Here is a 24,927-nt window from a genome sequence, read left to right as displayed (position 1 = left end):
ATATCTTACAGTGAGTTCATACAGCCAGCAATATTTAAAGCACGGAGACTTTATCTACAATTTTATTTTAATATAATAACCAGATCCAATGGACCTAACATAAGATGAATTTATGTTCATTTTACCAACCAGCATTCTCATCAATCATATATATTTTGGGGGGGAAATGTAAACATTATTGCCAAAAGTACCTTATATACATCTGATAGCTGATTATAAGAAAGGACTTTAACAATCTACAAAGGTAAAGCTGATAAAAGGGTACCATATTTTGGTTTATTTTACTTAGCCTTAAATTATATATTAATATTTTTAATGTAAACTCGGTAACAGCTGGCATAATCAATATTTAACGTAAGTAGTCTCATCTCTTTAAGGAAAAAAGAAAATAAGTTGAGCTTTAGATCATTTCTATTTCATTAGGAAGTTTTCTAATACTTAATGGGAATATTTTAATAGACCCCAGGAGTTTTGAAATACTGTTTCCCCTTGAAATATTTTCCATTTCATGAAAATAATAAATTCTCCTGGAAATGAATTTTTTCAAAAGTTTCCTGAAAGCCTATTTTTAGGAAATGAATTTTTAAAATCCAGTGTCTTTAAAATAACGAAAGTATGTCAGAACACGAATTTGAAATAAATCACAGAATATAGTGCCAATGGGTATATATGGATGTGTGCGCATCTCTTACATATGCATATGTTCAAGAGAATGGATATATATGTATATACATACATATACATATATACATACATATACACACGAATATGTAGGTAGCACACCTACATTTTAATACACACACACACCCACTTTGTTGGGTCTAAACATGCACTAGCAAGTTATTTTAGGGCTTCAACTCTTCAGAAAATCTCATTATGTGAGGAGCGAAGTGGCTCTGCGGGGAGCATTATGGAAATATCTGGGCTTGATTTAATGAGGCTGTTCGCATTGGTGGAATATCAACTTAACAGAGAAAAGTCTACCCAGGGCGTCCGAGTTACCAAAATGAAAATTGGCAATTGAGATGATAAGAACGTGGCTTTCTTCTGCGAAATCACTTCAGGTAACAGAGATAACATTAAGTAACATACATTCTATGCACCAAGAACAATGTTTTATGTACCGAGTCTCTTATCCGTCTCTCCTAATGACTTCCCTTAGCGGGTTGTTAGTACTTGACAGCAGGTCTCCGTGCGGGGAACTTTTCTCCAATTCCACATTCAAAGGAGGTCCATCAGAGAGCATGATTGGCAATTTTCGTCATAATCTGCACATTATTAGCATCAAAATTGACGTGGCAGTTAACACTGGTGGGTTTTGATGTGCCTTTCTTCAAGTTCAAGGAAACCCCTCCAGTAGCCGGGGTTGGCAGAATGGGTCTCAACAACCCAGCGGTGGCTTTGCAGAGGCGAAAGCGCAATAGACATGCGTGAGAAATATGCCAAGAACCGTTTTACGCAAGGAAAAGGAAAGCGAGGAGGGAAAGGGGTGAGGGGAATCGAATTCGAACTTAGAAAAGTGTCTAAGGAAATGCTTCAGGATTATATCACGTATCTAGAGATTCAAGTATTTCCCAAATGGAGTGGAACCCCGTAGTTGGAAACTGAGCTGGAAATGCTTCTTCAAATACGACTACGATTTGCCCTCCCTTTCCCTCCGTTTCCCTTTCCATTCCTGGCCCGGCTTTGGCACCCTCATTTGCCATTACTTTTTGCATAAAATATGCAAGACGCCTCCATCCCACACCAAAGACCAAAAGAGAGAACAGTGGCGGGGCGAGAGTGGAGGCGAGCCTGCCACTCCTTCCTGCTTCGGCTTTGCCCTTCCCGGGGAAGACCGCCACAGCCCCCGCCGGCCTCGCTCCCGCACGCGGTAAACCATCTCACAGACACGCCGGCGGCCGCGCGCGCTCTCCATCCGCCCTCCTGGCCTTCTCAGACCTCCATTCTTCCGCTCTCCGTGGACAGGGCCCTTAACAAGCTCAGGCTAAGAGAAAAATTGCCACCTCCCCTCACCCTCGTTTCAAGAAAAGAAAGGATGGAAGAAAAAGCAGCAGCAGGAACCTCGGGGGTGACTCCCCCCCTGCACAAAGCACTAGCGCACACCATTCCCCTCTCTTTGTTGTGGGTCTCGGTTGCTTCTGGCCACGTGGTCCAGGAGAGCAACCTGGGCCTGAGGGCTTACAGCCAGGGCCCCATACCCCAGAGGGCTAGTTGGAGGGCCAGGGGATTGTCTTCGGGAAGACCAAGAGCTCCGGACAGAGGCGGGAAAAGGGGCATGGGCGGTGGGAAACACGAGGAAGCTGCTGGGTAGCAAATACAAAAATAGAAATAATTTGAGGGCACACCCGCCGGCTTTTCGCGCGGCTCTTTTCCCCCAATTCGGTCGGGGCAGCTTCCCCTCGGCCTCCCGCGCCGGCGCGCCCCCTGGCGGCAGCTTTAGCAGCGGGCAGCGCGCAGAGGGCACGTGGGCGCACGGAGGGCGCGGGGGGCGCTCAGGGGACTCCCGGGCACACTCGGAGTGGCGGGCACAGCCCCCTGGCGGCGCCGACGTAGTTATCTGGTGAGCGGCGCCTCGTCCCTCTGGTCCGGCGGGCTCACGGCGGTCTTGCTAAGCACAGCCGCTGAGTAGGGCAGGAAGCCGCTCTCGGAGCGAGGCGCCGTGGCGCTGCAGCCGAAGTCCGAGCCCCCGGCGGCGCCCGCGCCGCCCCCGCCGCTGCCCCCGCCGCCCCCGCCACCACCCCGGGAGCCCAGGGCCGCGGCTGCTGCTGCTGCCGCCGCAGCGGCGGATTGACTGCTGTGGCAACTGAGGCACGAGCAGGGCGCGGAGCCGCCGCTGGGGGGCGCCCCGGCTGCCGCGGCAGAGGAGGCCGCAGCCGCTGCAGCTGCTGCAGCCGCCGCGGCCGAGGCCGCGCTGTTGAGCCCCGCGGCGGCCGCAGGCGTCTGGTAGAGGCCCGGGTGGCGGAAGCTGCACAGCAGCTCCGGCCTCGAGTAGGGGTGCGAGAGGGCACGGAAGGTGTCCAGCGGCCGGATGGAAGTGGCGAAGGGCGACGAGGCCGCGGCCGCGGCGCCCGAGGCCGCAGCGGCCGCGGCCGCTGCAGTGACACCCACATGCGGGTAGTAGTGCAGAGGCACGTGCGAGTGGAAGGGGTAGGGCAGGCTTCCGGTGGCGGCCGCGTGCGTCATCATGTAGGTGTAGAAGCTGGGGTCGGCCGGGTGCGGCCACGACATAGCCAGGCGCTGCCGCTTGTCCTTCATGCGCCGGTTCTGGAACCACACCTGAAGGGAGAGCCGCACCGCGGCCCGAGTTAGGGAGTGCCCTGAGGCCTCAGCCCGCGCCCTGGACCTCTCCACCCTTCCCGGACCTCCGAATGGCCTGACCTACTACTCCCCTCCGATTGGGCCCAGCTTGGAGGCCCCTCTGCTCTACCAGCTGGTAGTGAGGGCGACAGTGAGAACAGCCGTGGGCGCACCTTCCTCAGCGAAAATAATCTGCCCTCGGCTCCTGCTCCCTTGCTTTTTGCTGCGTTTAAGATCCCAGCGCAACCTTTCCTCTCCTTCCCGCCACCCATTGGTGTCCAGTCTTGCTGAACACCCCTCTCTCAATCCCAGGATTTGCACGGGATTCTAGGCCACCTTTGAAGAGGGGCTACCGCGGCAGCTTTTGTAAAAGGTCGCCGCTCGAGGTCTTGAGTCCTCTGAGCTTCAAGGACCTGCCCCAAGGGCACACGTCCGATTTTTACATTGAAGGGATGATTTTTTTTTTGGAATCGTTTGCCTCAAATGAGTGGCAGGAACAACATCCTCTTAAACTGGGAAAGGGACTTTTCTACCCCTCCCAACACAGTCTAATGAAGACATCATTCGTCACAACTCTAAATTAAAGAAAGCTCGATCAAACCAAAGGGAGACTTCCACAACCTCCCTTATCCATTGCAGTTTACTCTTTTCTTTTGCTAGAGTGTAGGATCCTCCGTGAAGTGTTCGCCAAGTCGCCCAACCTCCCAGCTGTCTCTCCCGGATTAATAAAATTAATCACCTAGAGATATAGAAGTAAGGACAATTTCGTTGTATCCTCCCTCCCCTCCCCCCCCCAAGAAGGTTGCTTTTTTTCCTGCTGCCCAAGAGAAAAATGTTTAGGAAACTACTTTCTCAACCCAATCGATTTTCAAAATACAGTATTCTTTTCTCCAAGTTGTAACGATTTATGTGGGGAATAAATCTCCAAGATCAAGAGCAGATGAAAAGTTTCACCTAGGGTTCGTGCCAGAGGAACAAAGACCAGCCGGCTTTGCCGCGGAGGGAAAAGTGGGGCCACGGACATGGGCTAGGGGCACCTGAGCAGGCGCTGGGCAGAATCGAGCAGAGGCCAGCGTTTCCCGCACCGACTCCGCCATTCCCGGGCCTTCCCAGGTCAGCCAGGCCGGCCAACCCTTCGGATTCGGCAGCTGAGAAATAAATATGCCAGTTCCTTTGGTGACTCTACCGCGCGGATTTTCAGGCCCTCAGCTAAATGTGGCCACCCAGGAACGAGAAAGGAGAAACAAAAGTCAACCCAGACACCCCCGGGGAGGCTAGAAAAGGCGCGTGCTGGAATCAATACCTTGATGGTGGTTTCGGGCAGGTTGAGCGCGGCGGCCAGCTCACACCGGCGGGGCCGCGACACATAGTTCTCCCTGTAGAACTCCTTCTCCAAGCGCGCGATCTGTTCGCGGGTGAACGCCGTGCGGTAGCGCCGCACCTGATCCGCGCCAGAGCCGGAGCCGCCCAGCGCCGCGCCCCCGCCGCCGCCGCTGCCGCCACCTCCATGCAGGCTGCCAAGGCCAGAGCCCGACGCAGACGTCGTGGTGCCCGCGGCAGAGCCGCTCTCCGCGTACCCTGGCAAACAAACGGCCGACAGTATGAGAGTCACTGGAGGGCCGAGATCCCCGCGCTGGGGCTGAGCACGGATGGGGGAAGCCGGGAGAGGAAAGCGAGACGCTGCCTGAATTGATAGGGTCTGTCACGCTTACAAATTGCTGCCTCTAATGGAATCAATAAAGTTTGGGGATCCCTTCATAACCAAATAATAAGAACTTAATTAGGAAGGTTTTTTTTTTCCTTAATAATTGGAAATTTTCAACTCAGGAGGAAAATTGGCCAAGGGAAAATGCCTATATCTGGGCTCAGTTTGGTAAGCTCTGGGTTTCCCGTGGTCTGAAGACGGCAGGGCAGCTTTCTGTAGGGCTTCCAACCTTTCTTTTATAGTCTTTTGGGTTTGGTTAAAAAATACATATATTTTTTTAAGATGAGAAAGACAGCAGCAGCTCAAACCGGAACCATTAGGGGGTGGACTCTACTTTTCAGCTCTTTTCTCCCGCTGACCCAAGCGGGTCTCCCAGAGGCGCCCGGCGACGCTCCCTCCGACTTACTCAGGATGCCCCCTCCACTCGGCCTTGGGGAATCAGGGGTAACGGAGTTCAGAGCAGCTACCAGGGCACCCTTCCCGTAGCGCGACTCAGCGGCTGGCTAGGGGTCGGTCAGCTCGCACAGGCTTTCAGACCAGCCCGCAGAAACATTTTCTAGGACTTGGGCGACAGCGGGGGCAGGCCTGGCACCCCCCAGGCCTGTGCCTTGCTGGGAGGCTCAAGGAGCAAAGCAGGAGTGCAGGGTCCCCAGCATGCGTCCCGCCCCCGCCCGAGCCCGCTGGGTGCAGCTTGCTTGCAGAGGGTCGGTTAGGGGCAAAGGCAGTAGGAAGGGCCAGCAGGAGCCGCGGAGGAACGGGGAGGATGGGACTAGAGAGCGCGGCAAGGGCGGCGCGGTTACCTTTGCCATTGTTTTCCTTGAGCGGCGCGGCAGCAAGGCCGCCAGGGGAGCGCAGCGCGGAGCAGCCCACCTCCACGTCGCTGCTCATGTCCGCCTGGGCGGCCGCCTCTGAATAATGACCCGGCTTTTTACGGCCTTCGGCGGCGGAGGCGATTTCGGAGGAGACGGTGCTTTCGCTGCCCGGGTGCTGCAGGTTGAACAAAGTGTCTATTTCGAATTTGCCCTTGGCAGGGAGGTCTCCCAGAGCGCCGTGCAGAGGGGCGGACGGCAGGCGCGGGCTGAGGCGAGCCGGGTGCTGCGAATTTTCCAGGGCCTCGAGCACAGCATTGCCAGCCGAATCGGACAAATTGGAGAACCGCTTGCCGGCCGTGGGGCTGTGCAGCCCCCTCTCCATCAGAATCATCTCTTTTCTTATTCTTTCCATCATCTCAGCTTTCTAAAAAATGTCACAGTGGCCCGCTGTCCCGTCCTAATGATGGGCTGCGCCTAGGGCTAATTCTCATTCAGCCCCAGCGAGCGCCTCTAAATATTATTATCTCTTTTGGAGGGAGGCGGAAAAACTGTGGGATGCCAGAGCGAGGGAATGACTGGTCAAAATGACCCATACATCCTTCCGAGCCCGAGATGTCATTCATCAAAAAGTAGCGCTCGCTCGTCATTAAGGTACGAATGACGCCGTTCGAATAATCATTTATTGTAACAGGTTTATAAGCAAATAAATACACGCTCTTGTCAGTGGGTAATGAAGGCGGCTTCGGAGCAGACAAATAGATCCAGGTAGGAGGCGAGAAGAGACAAGAAGTGAGGAGGAAGGCTCCGGTCCTTTGCCCGCTCAGAGCCGGTTCTGTTCGCCCGGGGGTTTGGCCTCGGGGGTGAAATTGACAGTCTGATTAATAGAGCGCGCCGCGGCACATTTCCCCCTTCATTTAGGGGCATCATTACGCTCTCAGTTTGCTGGGTTGCCCCTTAGGTCCTAATCATGCAGCGCCTTCCTCATTTTTCCTCGGACATAGATACATGTTAAATAATAGATAATGCTTTGATTTTCCAGAGTAGATCGTCGGGAAGGTGTTTTTTTTTTTTTTTTAACATTTACAAGCGGGAGGGGGTAAGGGAGGGGACAAGAGGGAGGATGTAGGACGAGTTGGGTAAGGAGACCTTGCGCTCCTGTCTGGATTACTTATCTTTTGAATTTCAGAACCAAATATGTATTTTATTTAACAAATAGGACGCCGAGTTTTCTCTCTCCCCACTTCTTCGCCTCAGCCTGGCTGCTCTCCTCCCACCCCAGCTGAGAGAGAGAGAGAGAGAGAGAGAGAGAGAGAGAGAAAGGGAAAGGAAATATCGTAGAGTTTTGAAAGCACTTTAGTGCTACGTGGCTGGGGAGGTGCGTTGGCCCCGCGCCTCCAAACGGAAATCATTAGGTCCTCTCTGATTTTTTTAACACCGTTTGCAGAGTGAGTTCTGAACTTGAAGTCCTGGGTTTTTTACTTTTATAACCCTGCTGATGGATAGGCTTCTCGCCTACGCATTTTCCCTGGGGGAAATGAACTCGGCTGGACGATTTCATAGTAGAATTCGACAGCTAACTTTAAACACAGTCGCGATTTACAACGCCATATGGGCTGCCCCAGATCCACTTTTTACGTTGCCAGCTTTCCCCCTCCCTCCTCAAATCCAATTATTTGTGGCAAAGTTGCCGAATTTCTAGGTCAAAGGAGGAAAGAAGGGACTTAGCCTCCTTCCCCTTCCACCCGCTGTCCTCCCTTCTCCACTCTGCTATTCTTCTCTCTTTCCTCTCCTCCCCCAACCCAACCTCTTACCTGTGGCCCTGAGTATGCCGGGTGCTGAGTCTGGGCGCGGAGAATCTCGGATCAGCCTTGCTGCTGCTTCTTGCGGCCTGAGTTTGGCGGCTGAGCCTCTTGGCGATAACTTTGATGGTCATAATGACGCCGGTGGCAACCATTTTAACGAAGATCAATCTTCACTCAAGGCCTTTGCACGTCTCCTCCCGCGCTTGCGCCCCACCCTGTCCGGACCCCCAATGCACTGTGCGGGTCCGCCAGCCAGCAGCAAAAGAGGAGAGATCCGCGGCCACAGGCGGGGACACGAGAAGATAGGGACAGGACTCAGAGGTCGGCCTGCGAGCTTCCGAAGCGGCCGAGAGACCCTGGCAATCTGGGCTCTGGGCGCGGGTCCTGCATCCTCCCCTCAGCGCCCACTCAGACCCCAACCCAGCCCCCCCCTTTCTCCCTGCCGCCACACCCAGCACGTTGGGGTGTGTTAGGGGCAAACCCAGAATCTATTTGCCCATCTCTCCGTTGGCGCTTTCCTTTTAACCTTGAACCCGTTGGGGGCGCGTCAGGAATGTAAGGAGACACGAGGTGTTAGGTATATTTATATACATTTATACACATAGTCAATGCCAAAAGTTTCTCTCCTGTTCCCCTCGGCGCCAACTTATTTCAACAACGTGAGCTTTGCTTAGAAAATCAATTCCACCTCTTTAGGTAATAAACGGAATTCTCCCCCAAGGTGAGAAATGCAAAGCTGGATAGGCACGCGGTGGCTGGAAAGGTGAGAGGGGGGACGCGGAGTGAGTTTCGGGAACCCAGAAGAGGACCTGCCCCAGCGTCCGCCTTCCACCCTGTCCCAGAGGCCACTCGACTCCGAGCACTAAGTTCCCTCCCCGAGGCGGCTTTCTGGCCATTAACGTGGTCAAAGATTAGCCTTGCGGGTGCTCCCACCTCTCCCTCTTAGCTCCACAGTCTAGGTCCCCAGCTCTACCACCCCTGGTAGGGTCGTCGGCAAAGAGGAGTCGCTGTCCCAGAAACCTGGGAAGGGTACTCCCCCCGCCCAGTCCCCCCGTCCCACTTGCTTAGGGAACTGAATGGGACACGGGTCCAGGCTCAGGTCCGTGGGTGGCCAGGGCCCTGGCGGGGGAGCGGGGGGGATCGGTCGAGGCGCGACCCAGGCGGAAGTCACTGATGCCTTTATTGCTGTCGTTTGGCGCCCCCGTCTGTTTTATTCGCGGTTTCGGCAGCTGTGAGCTACTTTCAATCGCAGAAGCCGCCGCTGGGGGCTGGGGTACGGACGGCAACCCCTTTCTCCTTCAGTCAATGCTTGTTCCCTTCCTCTGGGACCTCACGCCTCTGGTCCCAAAGCCTACGCAAACCCGGACCTCAGTCTGTTGAAAAGGTAAAACACCATTTCTAGGCGATACCTTTATTCATCAGTGGTTTTGAAAACTATTTTACACCTTTTAAATAACACTAGTATTTCGTATGCTAGCAAGTTTATTATAAAAGGTACATTGGAGATCATGTCAGGGAAACTACTCACAGTAAAAGAGGTATAATTTTTCACTGAACTGCGTTTAGCTGACAATATATCACGGGAGACAGTGAACATCCCATTACAATATTTAATTTCCTTAATTTATTTTAGATTCCACGCCTACTAGTATAGTAATATTGGCCAACTTTTATTTAGCTTTTACTTTAAAATTACAAGTGCTTTTTACATATATTATAACCTCTAAAGCTGAAGCAACTCTAGAGATGGATTCTATTATCCCTTTTACAGAGGCGGACTCCTTCCACACAGAGAGGTTGAAGGACTTGCTGATTTAAACCTACCTCTGAAAATATTCAAGTTATAAGGTATTTAAAAGCTTTGGGGAAGCATTTTTGGTTGATTTTTTTTTATTTTGCATATGTCTTCTTTAAATACAGGCCTACCTCAAAAACATTGAATCCTTATGGAGGGTAGAGAGATTAACAAACAGTTCTGTTGATGTTTATTAATGAAATACCCAAACCTTGTACCTCTCCCAAACTGTGGAGGCTGAAACTGAGAACGGGCCTGTCAGATGCCCCCAGTGTTTAGCGTAGCTACCTCTGGGCCAGATCGAGACCTCCTACCCACTACCAAAGCACAGGACTCACTCAATAGAACAAGACAAGAATCCAGCCCATGCCCCCGTGGTTTGGCAAAAATTTTAAGTGCATTGGGGGTGAGGGTGTGGGAAGGACTTTCTCCAAATGGACTGAAAAGCACTTTTAGGTCGAAAGAAGGAATTACATAAAAGAGGTCCGATATTTTATTTTATTTTATTTTATTTTATTTTATTTTATTTTATTTTATTTAGTTAGGCCTCCAGACTAAATATTTGTTTCTTGAGCAGCAGCGGGTCCTCCGAGGTGAAGTGGTAAACACTTTTGGCCTTCGACTGAAGGTAATAAAAATGTGTCCAGGCTGCCCGAGGGGAGGGGCGCGGGTGAACCTGGAGTTGTAACGGAACCCCGCGTCCGCCCGGGCCTGGCTGCGGTCTTCCGCGCGGTCGGCTCCTGGACAAGCGGGCCCAAAACCCGCGCGGGCCCGCATCCGGATGCAAGCTCGCTCGAGGACTGGGGCCGCCTGGATGTAGTGGGACAGCAGAACCGCTAAAGCCTGGGCTTCGAACCTCTGGTACATTTTCTTTAGGATAAATGCAGTCCGCACGGCTTACGGCTTGGAGGTTTCGGTTTATAAGGGAAGGAGCCGCCGCTTTGGCGACTCAGGCCTGACTCCCTCCTGGCATCTTTTTGCGGCCATCCCTAGGCTGGCGGTCCTCGCGCTGTCTCTTAGTCCCTCTGGCTGCTTCTAGTTCTCCTCCTTCCCGCTACAGTTGCGCACCCTACTAGGGACGGCCCCAGATTGGGGGGGGGGGTACTTTGTCTCTGGGCTCTGGGGCTACCCAGACCCACTGCCTGCCTGAAGCTTGTGCGCCTTCAGACGCGACAGGAAAACTTGCAGGGACATCTAGCGCCAGGCCTGAGGAACTGCGCGCTGCCCAGCCGGGAAGCTAAGACTGACCACTTGCCTCTCAACCTCACTCCCTTCGCGCCCCGCCCCCCCCCGCCCTCCATCCCCCCCACCCTCGGCCACCTTCGTGGTTAAGCATTTCTCAAGCCTTCATCCCTTCATCCACGTGTCCACACGTGGATTCCTCATAGAGACCAAGGGCTCTGCGGAATGGAGAGAGACAGAGAGATGGAGAGGGAGAGAGAGAAGGTGGGGAGAAGGAGGAACATTTACTTTCTTTCATTTCCAAAGGCCAGCAGAGTGAGCACTTTCTGGACTTCAGTTAACAATGACATTACTAGAGAAGTGTATAACAAGGACAAACCTACACCTTGAAACACTGAACAAAACAGCAGAAAATTGTTTGCAGTCCCAGCTTTTGTTTTTCGGTGGGGAGGGGGCAACAAGTTACTGATGTCCTCCAGCTCTGGGCCCACCTTCCAGCCTCCCCATCTCAGTGAGATTAGTGCTTCTCTAAGAGGGAAGACTTGCTGTGTTTAATTCCCACCAGGACTGGAGTTCTCTCCATCCCAAACAAGGGCCCGCTGCTCTGTGGGAGGCAAACCTAGGTTCGCCAAATAGCACTTTGGGTTTAGAGAGTGTTTCGTTGTTGTTGCAAACAATTTACATTTAATAAAGCCTAATTGTGTTCATCAAATTCAAATGGAATACATCTGAGATATAGAAAGTGCCTAAACTGAGGATTCCACTGTCTGGCTTTTGCTAGAGACCACTTTCTTTACCCTAGGTTTGTTGTTTTTAATTTTTAAATATATTTCCAACCTGAATGAAACTGGGTATTGCCTACAGAGGGAAAATTAGCTTCAAAGTTGGCAGGGCACAGATTTGGTTAAAACAACACTGTCCAGCCAGTCCCGTTGGATTTAAGGCTTTACTCTGGAATAAAGACTTTATTTCTACACTTCATCTTTGGCTTCTTACAAGTTAATTAGGAGGGTGTCCTGCACTTCCTGGTGTGGCCATCAAGGAAATCACTTTCAAAGGAATTCCCAGCACCCCACTCTGATAGGAGTTGGTAATTGTTCTCTGGCAGTAACCGCCACTGATTCTGTGGTTAATTGAGCTCTTTGCTGTTTTGGCAAGCAGAGGAACTTGTGTTCTTCAACAAATCTAAATCTCAGACTTCATCCACCCATTCTCCAACCCAGGACAGGGACATGATTTGAAAGACCATCTACAAGGACGACAAGAGAGGATGTGATTTTCAGAACATTACTGATTCCCAGAAAGGGTACCTATGGAGAGAGAGGAGAGCGAGTGATGGGAAAAGAGGGAGAGCTGATCTCTCTCTCCCTCTCTCCCTCTCCCTGCCCAGCCCCTTTTGAATAGGACTTCGGGCAATGGGGTTTCTCGCCCAAATCAGGAAATGTGACAAAACTGGTTTCACTGAATAACACATCAGTGTTTGGAGACATTTCTGAAAACCAAAAAGACATTTCTGTCTGGTTGCAAAAGATTTTCATTTAACAAAGATTATGTCTGTTGTTAAAGCCCCAACGTAATATACCCACACACATACACAAGGTTCAGTCTGTGCTCCTGACCACTCGAAGAAAATTATTCCCGTTGAGTTTAAACCTAAAATCAACTCGGACACAGGGTACACAAACTAAATGAAATGTTTCCGCAAATTCAGCCTCAAAATTCCTCCACTACCTACCACCCCTGGCTTGTAAACTATGTGTCTTATTAGTTCATAAACAGAGCAGCCCTGACTTTGCCTGGTACTCAGCCACAGTGCTATGATCCAATCGCAGCAGCTGCCCTGGGGTGCAGGGTTTAAGGGCCTTCATAAGGTCCAGTCTGAGCCTCTTTCCTAAGGGGAATTCCCTCCCCCAGGGCCAGGACCTTGAAGGCTGTACTGGAAGCAGATTCAGCGGCAGGAGAGGCAGGATAGCGAGAAGCAATGCTCCTTATTGTTCATAACCTCCTTCGTCTCTGAACATTCTCTAGGATGGACAGAGAAACCCCAAGTCCTGTGAGAGTCCCGCAGGGCAACTGGAGGCAGGGCCATCATTGAGAAGTGTCTTTCAACTAGAGCATTAATTCAACTTTCCTCCCAGTCCTGCACAACTTAATTTGCTGCATGGACAATTAAGCCAAAATTGAAGGGCTGTCTCAACTTGGCAAAACTTGACAAATTCTTCCTTCCTAGCTTAATTTCATTGTCTTCATCTTTTGGCATATAATCAGCTAGTAGAATGTATTTATCAGTTAGAATAGGGCACAGAGGTCTCTTAGTTTTAAAAGACTAAAAGTCCATTTGTTCCAGTTACGTCTTAGAAATTATTTCAACAAATTTGCTTTTTGAGGTCACGGGGAAAAATGTTTAACAATGTGTTTTCCCTCTCTGAGAAAAAGCAAGGGAGACAAAGGAAAAATAGGAGTGTTTTGGGGTGGCATTCCATGACCCATTTGGTACCAAAATTGTTAGGTGAAGAGGACCCAGCCAAACTCTTCCAAAAAAAATCAGCAACTCTGTCACCTGGTCCCAGCTGGTGTTTTTAAAATGCCGATTCAGCTTCCGTTACCAACTTTTGCCTCCATCTTTCAAGTAGCCAAAACTGTTCTCACCAGCAAACTTCTCTATGATTTTCTGCAAAGGCTCAAGCCCCTCTGACTCAAATTTGATCATGAACACATCTAGGACTTCAAAAAGGTCAAATTCCCCTGCTTTTCCTTTCCAGCAACCCTCTCATAACTTTCTCCTTTATTTGAGCCTTTTATGGTTACTGGGTTTTGCGTGTCAACACTCCCGACACCAGCAGCCCACCCTGCAATGCCAGGCCAGGCCCAGGAGGGCCTCCTCGGCTTTTTTACTTGCCCCATCCAGTCACGTCTTAGGTCCAGGAATGCCAGGACTGGGTGACAAGCCGACTTCACAAATCACAAGCTCAGGGGAGCGATTTTCTTGGAGATGGGCTGGGCTGGGGAGTTGATGCTACAGAACCAAATAGGCTCGCTCTGAGGGCTCCTGCACCCACCCCAGCACCGTCGACTGCTCAGATGGAATGTTGCTTCTAAGGTTGAGCCTTAAATTTACCGCAGGACACACACCAGCTCCCCACCTATGGCTAAGATGGGTGGGGGGCTGGGGCTCTGTGGCTGAGAAACGGCACAAAGGGATGAATCGAGTCAGAGTTGTGATGCTTGACACCAAGAGCCCACTCTATCCCCTGGAGGCCAGACCCAGTTGCTCCGGGCTGCTCCTATCTGGAGCCCCAACTTTGCTTGGGGGAAAAAAAACACACACACCCTCTTAATTTGCCCCTCTCAGTTCTCTGCAGTTGGCAGCTTGGAAAAGAAAGCGAAACAAAGGTCCCTGGGAAAGTGAAGTTTTCAATTAATTGGTGTGAGTAATGGGCGGGGGTGGGTGGTGGCTGCAAAATGCAAGAGGCAGTTGGGCTGCAGGGGAGGCGCAGAAGTTTCGTGGAGGGCAGCAGAGTAGCTTTCTCCAGGTGCCCTCCACAGGGTCTTTCTGCTGGCCAGGGGAATCTGCGCCGGGGTTGGGGAGCCCAGTACGGGAGGCGACTCCCGGATGGCCCGCGTGTAGAGACGAATAGTGTGGACCAGCCATCAGGAGTTTTCTCGCGGGGGCAGATCGTCAGGTTCGCCGCTCGATGGCGGAGTCTTTTCTTCTACTTGACTTACTTGTAAGTCTCTGTCCCGGCTCCGAGGATGCTTCATGGGCATTTTCCTGGTGGACGGGGTGTGTGTGTGTGTGTGTGTGTGTGTGTGTGTGTGTGTGTAGGGAGGGTTTGTTCCAGTTGGTCTTAATTCGGAGGATCCCGTATGACAACCTGTGTGAAATGCTTTTGCCCCGTAGCAGTGTTCAAGGTAGGGAAAATAAGGTCAACTAATCCAAGGGATTAAGCAACAGGATCCAAAATCAGTCTGTTTTCAGATCATTCTGACCATCTCTGTCCTTCGCCTTGGTTTAGTTGTGCCGCTCGGGGATCCGAGGAGAGGTGGCAAAAACAGCCGTGGCCGAAACAAGGCGCAGGCCTCGGCGCCCGTCTCAGTCGCAGACAGGGCCTAGGATGGGCGGTCGCGCAATCAGCTCGTGGGGGTTGGCTTCGGCGCAAACGCTTGGGTCCGGGGGAGGGCGGGAAGGGGCGGTGGGCTGCGCTAGGGGCTGGGAAGGGGTAGGGGCCGGGGTGGGTGGGTCCAGCGGGGCCCGGGCCAGGAGCCAGGCTCTCCCGCGCCCCCACCCCCACGTGGCCCCGCGCAGCCAATGGCGCGGCCCCGAGCGGGAGCCCTCGGGGAGGGAGGAGGCCCCCCGACCGGCCCAGGCCCCCTCCCAACCTGAACTTCGTTTTTATAAACGTCCCGCGATGAGCTAACCTGTTGGAGGGCGGGCGGGCGGGCGGGAGGCGGGAGGCTCGCAGAGGGAGAGAGGGCGAGAGGAAGAGGGCGGGAGCGAGAGAACGAGAGAGAAAGGAGAGGAGGGAGGAAGCGCGCTGCGCCATGGTGTCCTGCGCGGGGCCAGGGCCAGGGCCGGGGCCGGGCCGGGCCGGGCCATGAGCCGCGCCGGGAGCTGGGACATGGACGGGCTGCGGGCGGACGGTGGGGCCGCCGGGGCGGCCCCAGCCTCCTCCTCCTCCTCCTCTGTGGCGGCGGCGGCGCCGGGCCAGTGTCGCGGCTTCCTCTCGGCGCCAGTGTTCGCCGGGACACACTCCGGGCGTGCGGCGGCGGCGGCGGCGGCGGCGGCGGCGGCGGCAGCCTCGGGCTTCGCATACCCCGGGACCTCTGAGCGTGCGGGCTCCGCCTCGTCGTCGTCATCTTCGGCTGTGGTCGCAGCGCGTCCGGAGGCTCCCTCCGCCAAAGAGTGTCCGGCGCCCGGCGCGGCCGCTGCAGCGCCTCCGGGCGCCCCAGCTCTGGGCTACGGCTACCACTTCGGCAACGGCTACTATAGCTGCCGCATGTCACACGGCGTGGGCTTACAGCAAAACGCTCTCAAGTCGTCGCCGCACGCCTCGCTGGGAGGCTTCCCGGTGGAGAAGTACATGGACGTGTCGGGCCTGGCAAGCAGCAGCGTACCGGCCAACGAGGTGCCCGCGAGAGCCAAGGAGGTGTCTTTCTACCAGGGCTACACGAGCCCCTACCAGCACGTGCCTGGCTACATCGACATGGTGTCTACCTTCGGTTCCGGGGAGCCTCGGCATGAGGCGTACATCTCCATGGAGGGCTACCAGTCCTGGACGCTGGCCAACGGGTGGAACAGCCAGGTGTACTGCGCCAAGGACCAGCCACAGGGCTCCCATTTTTGGAAATCATCTTTTCCAGGTAGGAGCGGTGTGGGGGTGGGGTGGGAACGGGGAGGTCAGGAAGGAGGGAGTGGGGGGAGGGAAGAGACAGAGAACGGAAAGAAAGCACTAGGAGTGTAGGTCCCTACTTGGGAGCTGCGCTGTCCTCCTCGCCCAGGCAGGGTTAACCTGATGGAACAGTTCCTGTAGTTTGCCTGAAATTTGTAAATTTCTCCTTTGATTTAAACTGCCCCTCTCACAACCCTTTTCTTCTTGTGTGCGGGCATAAGCCTGTTTTTCTCCCACAGTTGAGGGTCTTTGCGTGCCCTTTGCTCAGGCCTTGGCCCCTCCTCCCCGAAGAAGTGTCACAGAGTTGGGTCCCACTTTTGAAGGATATGACTGCCCCAGGGTCACCACTAAAACTTCTAAGAGCTCACAAACTCCAAACACAGGAACACAAGAAATCAAAGTTTGAACAAAAAAAACCTGGATTTTTTTAAGTCTTTCGTATGTTTGTATGTGTGCAACCAGCATTTGCAGAAACTATCCTTGTAACTGTCCCCAATAACCATGCCATAAAATTGAAGCCTTGTTAAGATGCTGGTTTGAGAAACCATGATGATCCATCAAATGGCCTTCACTTTGAAGTGTAAATAATCTTTCTTTAATAATGTCTAAATAATATGTCTGTGTAAATACTAATAAAATGCAAACAACCTGGTTTTCTTTATTCCGCATACCCCTTCCAAACATACACACACAGCCCCCGGTGGTGCTCCAGAAACCCTGGTCTAATTTTTTTTATGCTGTTTTTTATACCAGGGGATGTGGCTCTAAATCAGCCAGACATGTGTGTCTACCGTCGGGGGAGGAAGAAGAGGGTGCCCTACACCAAACTGCAGCTCAAAGAACTGGAGAACGAGTATGCCATTAACAAGTTCATTAACAAGGACAAGCGGCGGCGGATTTCGGCTGCCACGAACCTATCTGAGAGACAAGTGACCATTTGGTTTCAGAACCGAAGAGTGAAAGACAAGAAAATCGTCTCCAAGCTCAAAGACACTGTCTCCTGATGTGGACCAGATTGGCCAAAGAAGAGTTTAAATGCTTTCAGTTGTCTCCAAAAGGCCTTTGGAAAGACTTGAATATGTATTTAATTTCCCCCATCTCCCTGCCAATGATGGCAAATTTTGTGAATTGTTTTTCTCTCTTCCCCTTATCTGGCTCTAAAACCTTTTGCTGCCCTACCCGACTCTGTAGTTCTGTTTCTTACTTGTTTATTATTGATTTTGTTCTTGTCTAGGTTTTTTATGATGTTTTTAATGTTCTGTTTCTCCCTCCAGGCCAGTATAAAGGACTTGAAGTATTTTTTTAATAATGCCCCCCCAAAGAATTTCAGAAGTGCCATTATGATTTTAGTGTTTTATTTTCTTAAATCACTTAATGTGCCTGTTTCCAGCACTGATTATCTTCATAATCTATTAGGGTAGAACGATTTGCAGTCATTCATATCCTGTGATTGGGCAATTTAATCATTAGCTCTCAGCAGTCACCCTGAGGCAAGTGGAAACAGCTCTGGGCAGGCCGTGCTCTAGGGTCACTGGGAAAGTCTAAAAACAGGCGGCTGGAGGTACTGTGATGGCTTTAAAAGCAGCTACCTTATTAAATAGGGTTTGTATCGATATTGGAATGAAGACAATCCTTCCCACTTCGGGTCTTTCATTTGCTGTTGTAGTTATATGTTTTTAGTATACCTTGTCGATTTGTGCTTTTATAATCTTTAATTTGAAAATAATGTGTCCTCATGGATGCCTTCATTTCCCCAGATCTAGATGCAGATATTTCAATGGCTGCAATTGTGAGAGTGATCCGTGGATGGTGTATATGCACACCTTCTCCTTGACCTTGGGTCTGTGGGACTAGAAATAAGGTGATCTCCTCAGTCCCCTGAAAGAGACTGAATCAATGTGGACATGGGTGGGAACTTTTACCCAGAACCCAATGAAGAACTTGACTGTCTGAACAAATGTATTAAGCCTCTCGTGGAGTTTTAGAACACCTAACAAATATGAAAAATGTGGAGCTCTACAGTTCAAGATTTTTAAAAAAAGATGTTTCTGAAAGTGATGACAAATAACTACTTTTAAAGTGCTGCGTATTTATACAACTGAGATTATTTTTGTAGATGCAATGTCTGTGAGCTGGGATATGTGTGCAGTGCTTCAGGCATTTAAAAATCACTTTTTTATTCCTAGGGAGATGCAAATAAACAGAACTCTCTTGTCTCTTCTGTGTCTTTATATATTTGTTTTCTTTTTCCAAGCTTGTATTACCTCTTGTGTTCTTATTTATTTTAAAATCTTGTTGTCTTGAAGATTACGATGTTCCCTATAGATGAAGGAAACTCAACCCCAGTTCTACTCTCTGAAACATCAATTTCTGCTGCCCCCTCCACCCTTTTCCCTGTGGCTTTAACATAAGTAGTGATGTCTTTAAATGAGAATATAATTTGTGGCGTCTAAAATGATATTTTTTACCAGACCAAAAAAAAAAAAGTCTCCAATAAAAATTTTACTTCTCTTTCAATATTATCACTTTATTCAAATAGTTTTATTTTTTAAAATCATTATGTATGTTGGTGTCTGGGTATAGGAAATTGTGCTCACTTGAAGGTGTTCTTCCTAGAAAGGCTGTTATAAATATCTACTCTTGGAAGGTCTTGCAATTAGACACATCCATATTTGGGAATTGAAAAAGAAACATTTCAAGCTGATCTCTTATCGCCTTCTCCGAGCAGCCTCCAAACAGCATTTGAGGACTGAAACCATAATTATACACCCTAAACCTCTGGTTGCAGTTTTTAAGCACTATGAACTTTCTTTTTGAGGCCTTTTTGCCACTCGGGGAAATGGCCGCTGAGGAACGGGTGCCTCATCGTTGTTAGCGCCTGGACACAAATCAATTTAGTGGTTGCTAACTTTTTGGTATGTAAGTTAAATACACATGTTTCAAACCTCCCACAATATGTAAACTCTTCTGGCGGGAGAGCTCCCTTATGGATCTGCCAGAGAAAGCGCAGAGACCCAAGGACCAAAGCTACTTTCGTTTTCTCTGGCCCAGCTTGGTTTATTTCGTATCTTGCACCGATGGTTGACTGTGGGCCGCCGACTTCGTTTTAACTGACAGAGAGAGAGACAGAGAGAGAGAGAGAGGGACAGAGAGCGAGAGAGAGAACGGACTACGATTCAAATTGGAGAAGAAATAACCCCTGAAAATGGGGACACATCGACCCCGACCTTCCTCTGTCAGGAAGAGTTTCTAACATTTTCTCTGTTTTCCTCACAAGATGTGCTTTCATGTGAAACGGGCCTGTTTTCCCTTCTTTTCCTTCGTCGTTTTCCCTCCTTTTTTGTACATTCCAGACTCCAGGGCCGCACTCCATTCCCAGGTCCATTTCTAAGGTTTCCTGTCGGATGGGAGGATTGCCTCGAGGTTTTCCTTTCATCTGCAGTTTGCCGGTCAGTTTCCCCCGCCTAAGAGAAATGGGGGGTTTGCTGAAGATTAAAACTGCTCGAATGCTCTCCAGTGGAATTTGAATTGATGGCTAAATCAATAACAGATGAAGACTTTGCTATTTATATGCATTCCTTTTATATTCCGAATTGAGGAGGGAGTAGAGGATCTGGTAAGTGGCCGAAGCGCTGGAAGGGAGGCCCGCGGGGAGCCAGGGCGAAGGGAGCTTCGGAGAGAGGCCTTTCCTTCGGGTGGAAACCGAGAGGCCGCAGGGAGAGCGCTTCCGAAACCGGGCAGGTTTCGAGCGCAGCTGGTGGAGACTCCAGGCCCGCGCGTCTACGCGTGAGTCAAGAGGCGAAGGACGCTTTGCAGCCGGGACGCACTGCCAAAGAGGCGGCCGCAACGCTTCCCCGTGTCTGGCAGCCTGCTGGGTGCCTCTGACTCCGCCGTCCCGGCCAGCCTTGCTGCCACGATCTCCGGCTTTCGGAGACACTTGGCGGAGCCTGGCAGCGGGCCGTGACCGCACGGGCTGGCGACCCCAGGCCGGCTGTGCCGCCCTTCACTGTTGATCTTGACCGTGCGCCGGCGCGTCGCCAGGCGTGGAGCTCGCTCGCCATCTCCTGGGCGGTCGGCGGCATTGGCAGAGCTCGCGGTTTAGCTCCGCAGCCAAATCCTCTCCCATTCCCCAGCTCACCAGCCAAGCCTCCTGCCCTTCCCCCAACCCGCCCCGCCCCCGCCGCGCAGTCTCCAGATCCCAGCTCCCAGCGTACAACTTTGCTCGCTGGACCTCGGAAATTATAAACCCAGGAGATAAGGTGGGGCGGCTGGGGCACCATTCTGAGCCAAGAAATGGACGGAGTCTAGTTGTTCTAGTCTTTCTGTTTCTCACTTAGTCCCTTTATATCTTTAGTCCCCCGGGGTAAACCGCAGCCGTGCGGCTGCCTAAGGGTCCGGAGAAGACACCCCTGGACTTGGAAATACCGGAGCATCGCTGTGTGCTGAGGCCGGAGGAGACGAGACTGCAGGGATCTCTGGAGCTGGAGCTTCGGGCCTGGGGAGGCTGTAGCTCCTGGAAAACAGGGAGAGTTTCCCAAAATGAGAGCCTGGATCCCTCAAGTCCTTAGGAACCGAGGTTGCAGCTTATGCCTACACCACCCCAACCCCCCAAGGACGGGGAGTGGAGTTCTTGTCTCTAAGTCTGAGCTCCTAAGGAAACTCTGACAGAACCCTGAAGAGCCCCTGACAACCCCATCCCCACCCCCTGCCCCCGCCCTAGAGCCGGAGGAAGACCGACGGCGTTCCCCAGAGCCGCCCAATTGGTCGCCATAACTCACACAATAAAGTCGCAGCGCGGTGGTCAGCCTTGCCCTCCGGCGGCGCCTGTGTGGTCTCCGTGCCGGAGCTGGCAGTCTAACCAATTCCAGCTTGGCTCGGGGACCGGCGAGGCGGGCTGCAGGTTGGGGCGGGCGCCAGTCACGAGGTCGCTGGGGTTCTTGGGACCAAGGCAGGAGAGGAGGACCCATAGCCCTCTGGCCAAACTCAATCGGAGGGCCTGCAGAGGGGGGCTGCCACACTGCTCCCGGCGAGGCAGAGCTGCCCCGCCCGCATCCCTGTTCGCCAGAACCCCGAACCCGTCAGCCGCCTTGGAGGCGCTGAGCCGAGGAACGCCGCTAGCCTGCTGCCTCGGGGTGCCCCGCTGTTCCCGGCCGAATGACTCTGGCTCTTCTGTCCTTCCACACCAGGTCGGGGGAGCTCCTCTTGCTCTGCCGGCTGCAGAGGAGTTGAAAAGCTTGGAGTTCTGGTTGGCACGATGCAGTCGCCAAGGTGACTCCTGGCGATAAAAGGAATGTAGCCTTTGGCCACGATTGGCCAATGCAGCTGCCCCTTCCCCGGCCAGCATTCTTCATGGACCTGGATGGCCGCAACTTTCCTGGGAGCAGAGGGCTTGGCCATGGAGAAGCACACCAGAATTGGTGTGAAACCACCTTCCTGGGAGCCAAACTTGGGCAGAGTTTGTGATGCATTTCTCCTCCATCAGCACATTTCTTGGACTGCGCCGGGTTCAGGCAGTGTGTGGGTCTTCGCTGCTAGACCACTAGTGCAGAATCCTCTCCAGAGGGACAGGGCAGGGAGGCATCATCGTAGGAGAAGCATTGCTCAGGCCTAGGGACAGAGCTGGTGGCCCCACCATACGGTGGGCTCTCCCTGCAAGCCTAGAGGTGCAGAGTACTGGAAAAGGCCTTAGCTACAACTTAAAGCCGGTGGAAGCAAGCCTGGCCCAGGCAGCCAGTGGATAAAGGGAGTGCAAAGCTAATCAAGACCAAGAAGGATCCCAAGGGACACTTGGGCAAAGGCACCCAATGTCCCCAGCTCCTGAAGCTGAGCCCAGAAACTCCCAGTGGTTTCACCTTCACTCAGCATTCCTTGGTTCTGCCTGCCAGCCTCGTCCTTTGCCATCGAATATTGCGGGTGTTATCATAATACCCTGAAGGGGGGGAAACGGGTCCGGGGATGTAGGCGGTGCTGAAATGACCGGCTTTGAAGAACCTGCAGGCAAAGTTTCGTCCAATCGTCTGAGCCTGTCCTCTTATTCCCGGTTGTAACTAAATACTGCTGCGAGCGCAGCCGAAGCCCTTTGTTGGAGATGTGTGAGCGCAGTCTCTACAGAGCGGGCTATGTGGGCTCGCTTCTGAATCTGCAGTCGCCTGACTCCTTCTACTTCTCCAACCTGCGGCCGAATGGCGGCCAGTTGGCCGCGCTCCCCCCCATCTCATACCCGCGAGGCGCGCTGCCCTGGGCCACCACGCCCGCCTCCTGCGCCCCAGCGCAGCCTGCCGGTGCCACCGCTTTCGGCAGCTTCTCGCAGCCCTACCTGGCTGGTTCCGGGCCGCTTGGCCTACAGCCCCTGGGCGCCAAGGACGGACCCGAAGAGCAGGCCAAGTTTTATGCGCCCGATGTGGCTGCCGGGCCGGAGGACCGTGGCCGTGCGCGGCCGCCCTTCGTCCCCGAGTCTAGCCTGGCCCCCGCGGCCGCTGCTCTCAAAGCCGCCAAGTACGACTACGCGGGTATGGGCCGTGCGGCAGCGGGCTCTGCAGCCCTGCTCGAGGGGACCCCCTGCGCCGCCGGCTTCAAGGACGACGCCAAGGGCCCGCTCAACTTGAACATGACAGTGCAGGCGGCAAGCGTCGCCTCTTGCCTGCGACCTTCGCTGCCCGACGGTAAACGGTGGCCATGCTCCCTGGGCCAGTTTGGGCTGGGATGGGAGGTGGGGTGCAAGGGAGAGTGTGTAGGGGGAGGGAGCCCCTGGGGGCGGGCAGACTACAAGGAGCGCCCTGCCGGGCTGACTTGGGTTGGGGCTGTGTTGCAGGCCTACCGTGGGGGGCGGCCCCAGGGAGAACCCGCAAGAAGCGGAAACCCTACACCAAGCAGCAGATTGCGGAGCTGGAGAACGAATTTCTCCTTAACGAATTCATCAACCGCCAGAAGCGCAAGGAATTGTCCAACAGGCTGAACCTCAGCGACCAGCAGGTCAAAATTTGGTTCCAGAATCGGCGTATGAAAAAGAAGCGCGTGGTCCTGCGCGAGCAGGCGCTGGCGCTATACTAGACCCCCGCGTGGTCGCGGCTGGCCAGGCCTACCTTTTAAAGCCGAGGCCTGGCGTAAAGGAAGAGCTGGGAGTAGGGGCTTTGCCTTTCGCTCCTTCTCCGCTGGTCCTAAGTACCCTTCCGTTCAGTCTGCAGCCCCAGACGTCCGCAGAGGATTTGGAGACCAGGCCAGTTGGGCCTCTACGATTCCAGCTCTCTGGGAGGGGCCTGCAGAAGTTGAAGTATAACCTTGGCCTTCAGGCTTCCTGAGTGGGGGCCTGCGGTCACCTGTCCTAGCTCTTGTCTGGGGTATTTACATGGACGCTCCCTGTAGCACCCTTGTACTTAGATTTCTGCCTCCAACTACACTCCCTTTCCTCTTCTCTCCAGACTTTTTTGAATTTAGTAGGCACCTCACTAGAGCTCAGATTGGAATTAAATTTAGGAAGTCCTTCAGGAAGGAGTAGAAAAGGGCTGCAGGCACAATTCTCTCTCCTTGCAGCCAAAGCCCCTTGTGGCAAAGCCAGAAACTTGGCTCTGGAGAAAGAAAGGGTACCGCCCCCCTCCTGTCTGCCCTGGCTGGTTCGGGAGGACAAAAGCCACCCTAGACATTCAGACTTCGGGAGGAAAGGGGAAGGGAGGGATGGTGTGGCTGGACAAATTCGAAGACACCTCGGAGTTTGGGCTGGGCTGGCCCCTCCAGCTGGACAGAACGGTGTGGATACTTTCTTCCCATGGATTCCAGGGAGGCTGAGGCCCCACAGCCAACTGCAATCTCTAGATAGGACTGGTAAAATTTTTCCTACTTCTCCTATCTCTTCACATATGTCTAGGCCAGAGCCCTGCACTCTGTAACTGGACTCAGCTCTGCAGAGGACAGCTGCTAATCTGCTCTCAGGCTGGGTTGCACTAGGAAGTGGGGGAAATATCCAGGGGGAGAAGGGAGTGAGAGAGGAGAGGGGTGTCCCACATTCCAACTGTAAATATGGCTTTCCTCTTGAGGTGTGGACATGTCTTTCTTGAATTAGGGTAATGGGCCACCAGTGGGAGAGGTGAAAGCTTCTCCATCAGTCAGGGAGTGAAGAAGGAGGTCCCTCCAATCCTTAGCCCCTGGTCGCTGCTGTTGACCAAGTAGAGAGAAGACCCCTCTTTCACCCTCTTCACCACCAGACAACTCTACCAGGGGCCTTTCTGTGCCTCAGCCACTGTGCCTTTTCTGAGGCCATGTCTGGCCTGCCTCAGTGGAGCCTGTAAAGCCCTGAGCCCTGCTGGGCTTGCTTTGTGGAGGCTGGGGTTCGGGATGCCACATGGAGTTGTTTTGCATGTGCTGGGGTGTCCTGTCTACCCTCAGTGAAACCGACCCCCCCCCCAGCTCCCTCTACCATCCCTACCTCTTTTCCCTCTCCTTCTGAGAAGTAGCGCCCCCCAACTCCTACTGAGATGTATGACAGCCAAAGAGTTGAACATTCCTTCCCCAAGTCCAGTGATTTATTTTCAGTGCAGGACTAGGCCCTAGATCTGGAATGAGCACCTCACAGAGAGCCCCAAGCCTCAGTCCAACTGACCGCAGTTTATGTTTAGACTAATCGCATTTTCTTTGCTATGTAACAGTTGTTGTGCATGTTTTATGTTGTTTTGATTTTGTCAAGAAAACCGCAATAGCTTGTATATATCAGATACATCAAAATGTTTTGAGTGGAAATAAATATCCAGGTCCCAGCCAAGCTGTCAAGGGACTGATGTCAATTTTTCAAAACCCTTTTGGATTCCCTCCTAATGATTTTAGGCCAACAAATTCGTTTTTCTTTCCTGGTTGTGGTTTCACTGCAGGTGTTGACTGTTCATTAAAGGAGAAAATGGCTTCCAAGTCAGTCAGCAAATGGTGTATAAAAGCCTATGAACAAAATGTGTAT

General features: G+C 52.6%; 3 protein-coding genes across 3 annotated transcripts; 2 read left to right on the top strand and 1 right to left on the bottom strand.

Moving 5' to 3' along the window:
• Positions 1-2,556: 2,556 nt before the first annotated feature.
• On the bottom strand, positions 2,557-6,232 carry EVX2 (even-skipped homeobox 2). Its single transcript, XM_008687514.2, has 3 exons — positions 5,806-6,232; positions 4,604-4,878; positions 2,557-3,279 (listed from the first exon to the last, which is right to left on the bottom strand). The coding sequence occupies exons 1-3, from the start codon at positions 6,230-6,232 to the stop codon at positions 2,557-2,559; spliced, it is 1,425 nt and encodes a 474-aa protein (XP_008685736.2).
• An 8,959-nt stretch (positions 6,233-15,191) lies between these two features.
• Positions 15,192-18,446, top strand: HOXD13 (homeobox D13). The gene is made up of 2 exons (XM_040637512.1): positions 15,192-15,957; positions 16,740-18,446. Exons 1-2 carry the CDS (start codon positions 15,192-15,194, stop codon positions 16,988-16,990), a joined length of 1,017 nt encoding a protein of 338 aa, XP_040493446.1. The 3' UTR covers positions 16,991-18,446.
• Positions 18,447-21,978: 3,532 nt separating this feature from the next.
• On the top strand, positions 21,979-23,036 carry HOXD12 (homeobox D12). The gene is made up of 2 exons (XM_040637505.1): positions 21,979-22,648; positions 22,798-23,036. Exons 1-2 carry the CDS (start codon positions 22,075-22,077, stop codon positions 23,034-23,036), a joined length of 813 nt encoding a protein of 270 aa, XP_040493439.1. The 5' UTR covers positions 21,979-22,074.
• Positions 23,037-24,927: the final 1,891 nt, after the last annotated feature.

Source organism: Ursus maritimus, unplaced genomic scaffold (assembly GCF_017311325.1).
Source record: "Ursus maritimus isolate PB19 unplaced genomic scaffold, ASM1731132v1 scaffold_1, whole genome shotgun sequence".
Lineage (NCBI taxonomy): Eukaryota > Metazoa > Chordata > Mammalia > Carnivora > Ursidae > Ursus > Ursus maritimus.
This window is presented reverse-complemented; position numbering and strand designations above follow the sequence as displayed.

Bases quoted from the DNA above. Each gene is read 5' to 3' on its own strand.
- HOXD13 (XM_040637512.1), top strand. From the start codon at position 15,192: ATGAGCCGCGCCGGGAGCTGGGACATGGACGGGCTGCGGGCGGACGGT. The intron at 15,958-16,739 runs GTAGGAGCGGTG...TTTTTATACCAG, and splicing joins TTGGAAATCATCTTTTCCAG to GGGATGTGGCTCTAAATCAG.
- HOXD12 (XM_040637505.1), top strand. From the start codon at position 22,075: ATGTGTGAGCGCAGTCTCTACAGAGCGGGCTATGTGGGCTCGCTTCTG. The intron at 22,649-22,797 runs GTAAACGGTGGC...GCTGTGTTGCAG, and splicing joins GCGACCTTCGCTGCCCGACG to GCCTACCGTGGGGGGCGGCC.
- EVX2 (XM_008687514.2), bottom strand. From the start codon at position 6,232: ATGATGGAAAGAATAAGAAAAGAGATGATTCTGATGGAGAGGGGGCTG. The intron at 4,879-5,805 runs GTAACCGCGCCG...TTTGTTTGCCAG, and splicing joins CAAGGAAAACAATGGCAAAG to GGTACGCGGAGAGCGGCTCT. The intron at 3,280-4,603 runs GTATTGATTCCA...CTCTCCCTTCAG, and splicing joins TGCCCGAAACCACCATCAAG to GTGTGGTTCCAGAACCGGCG.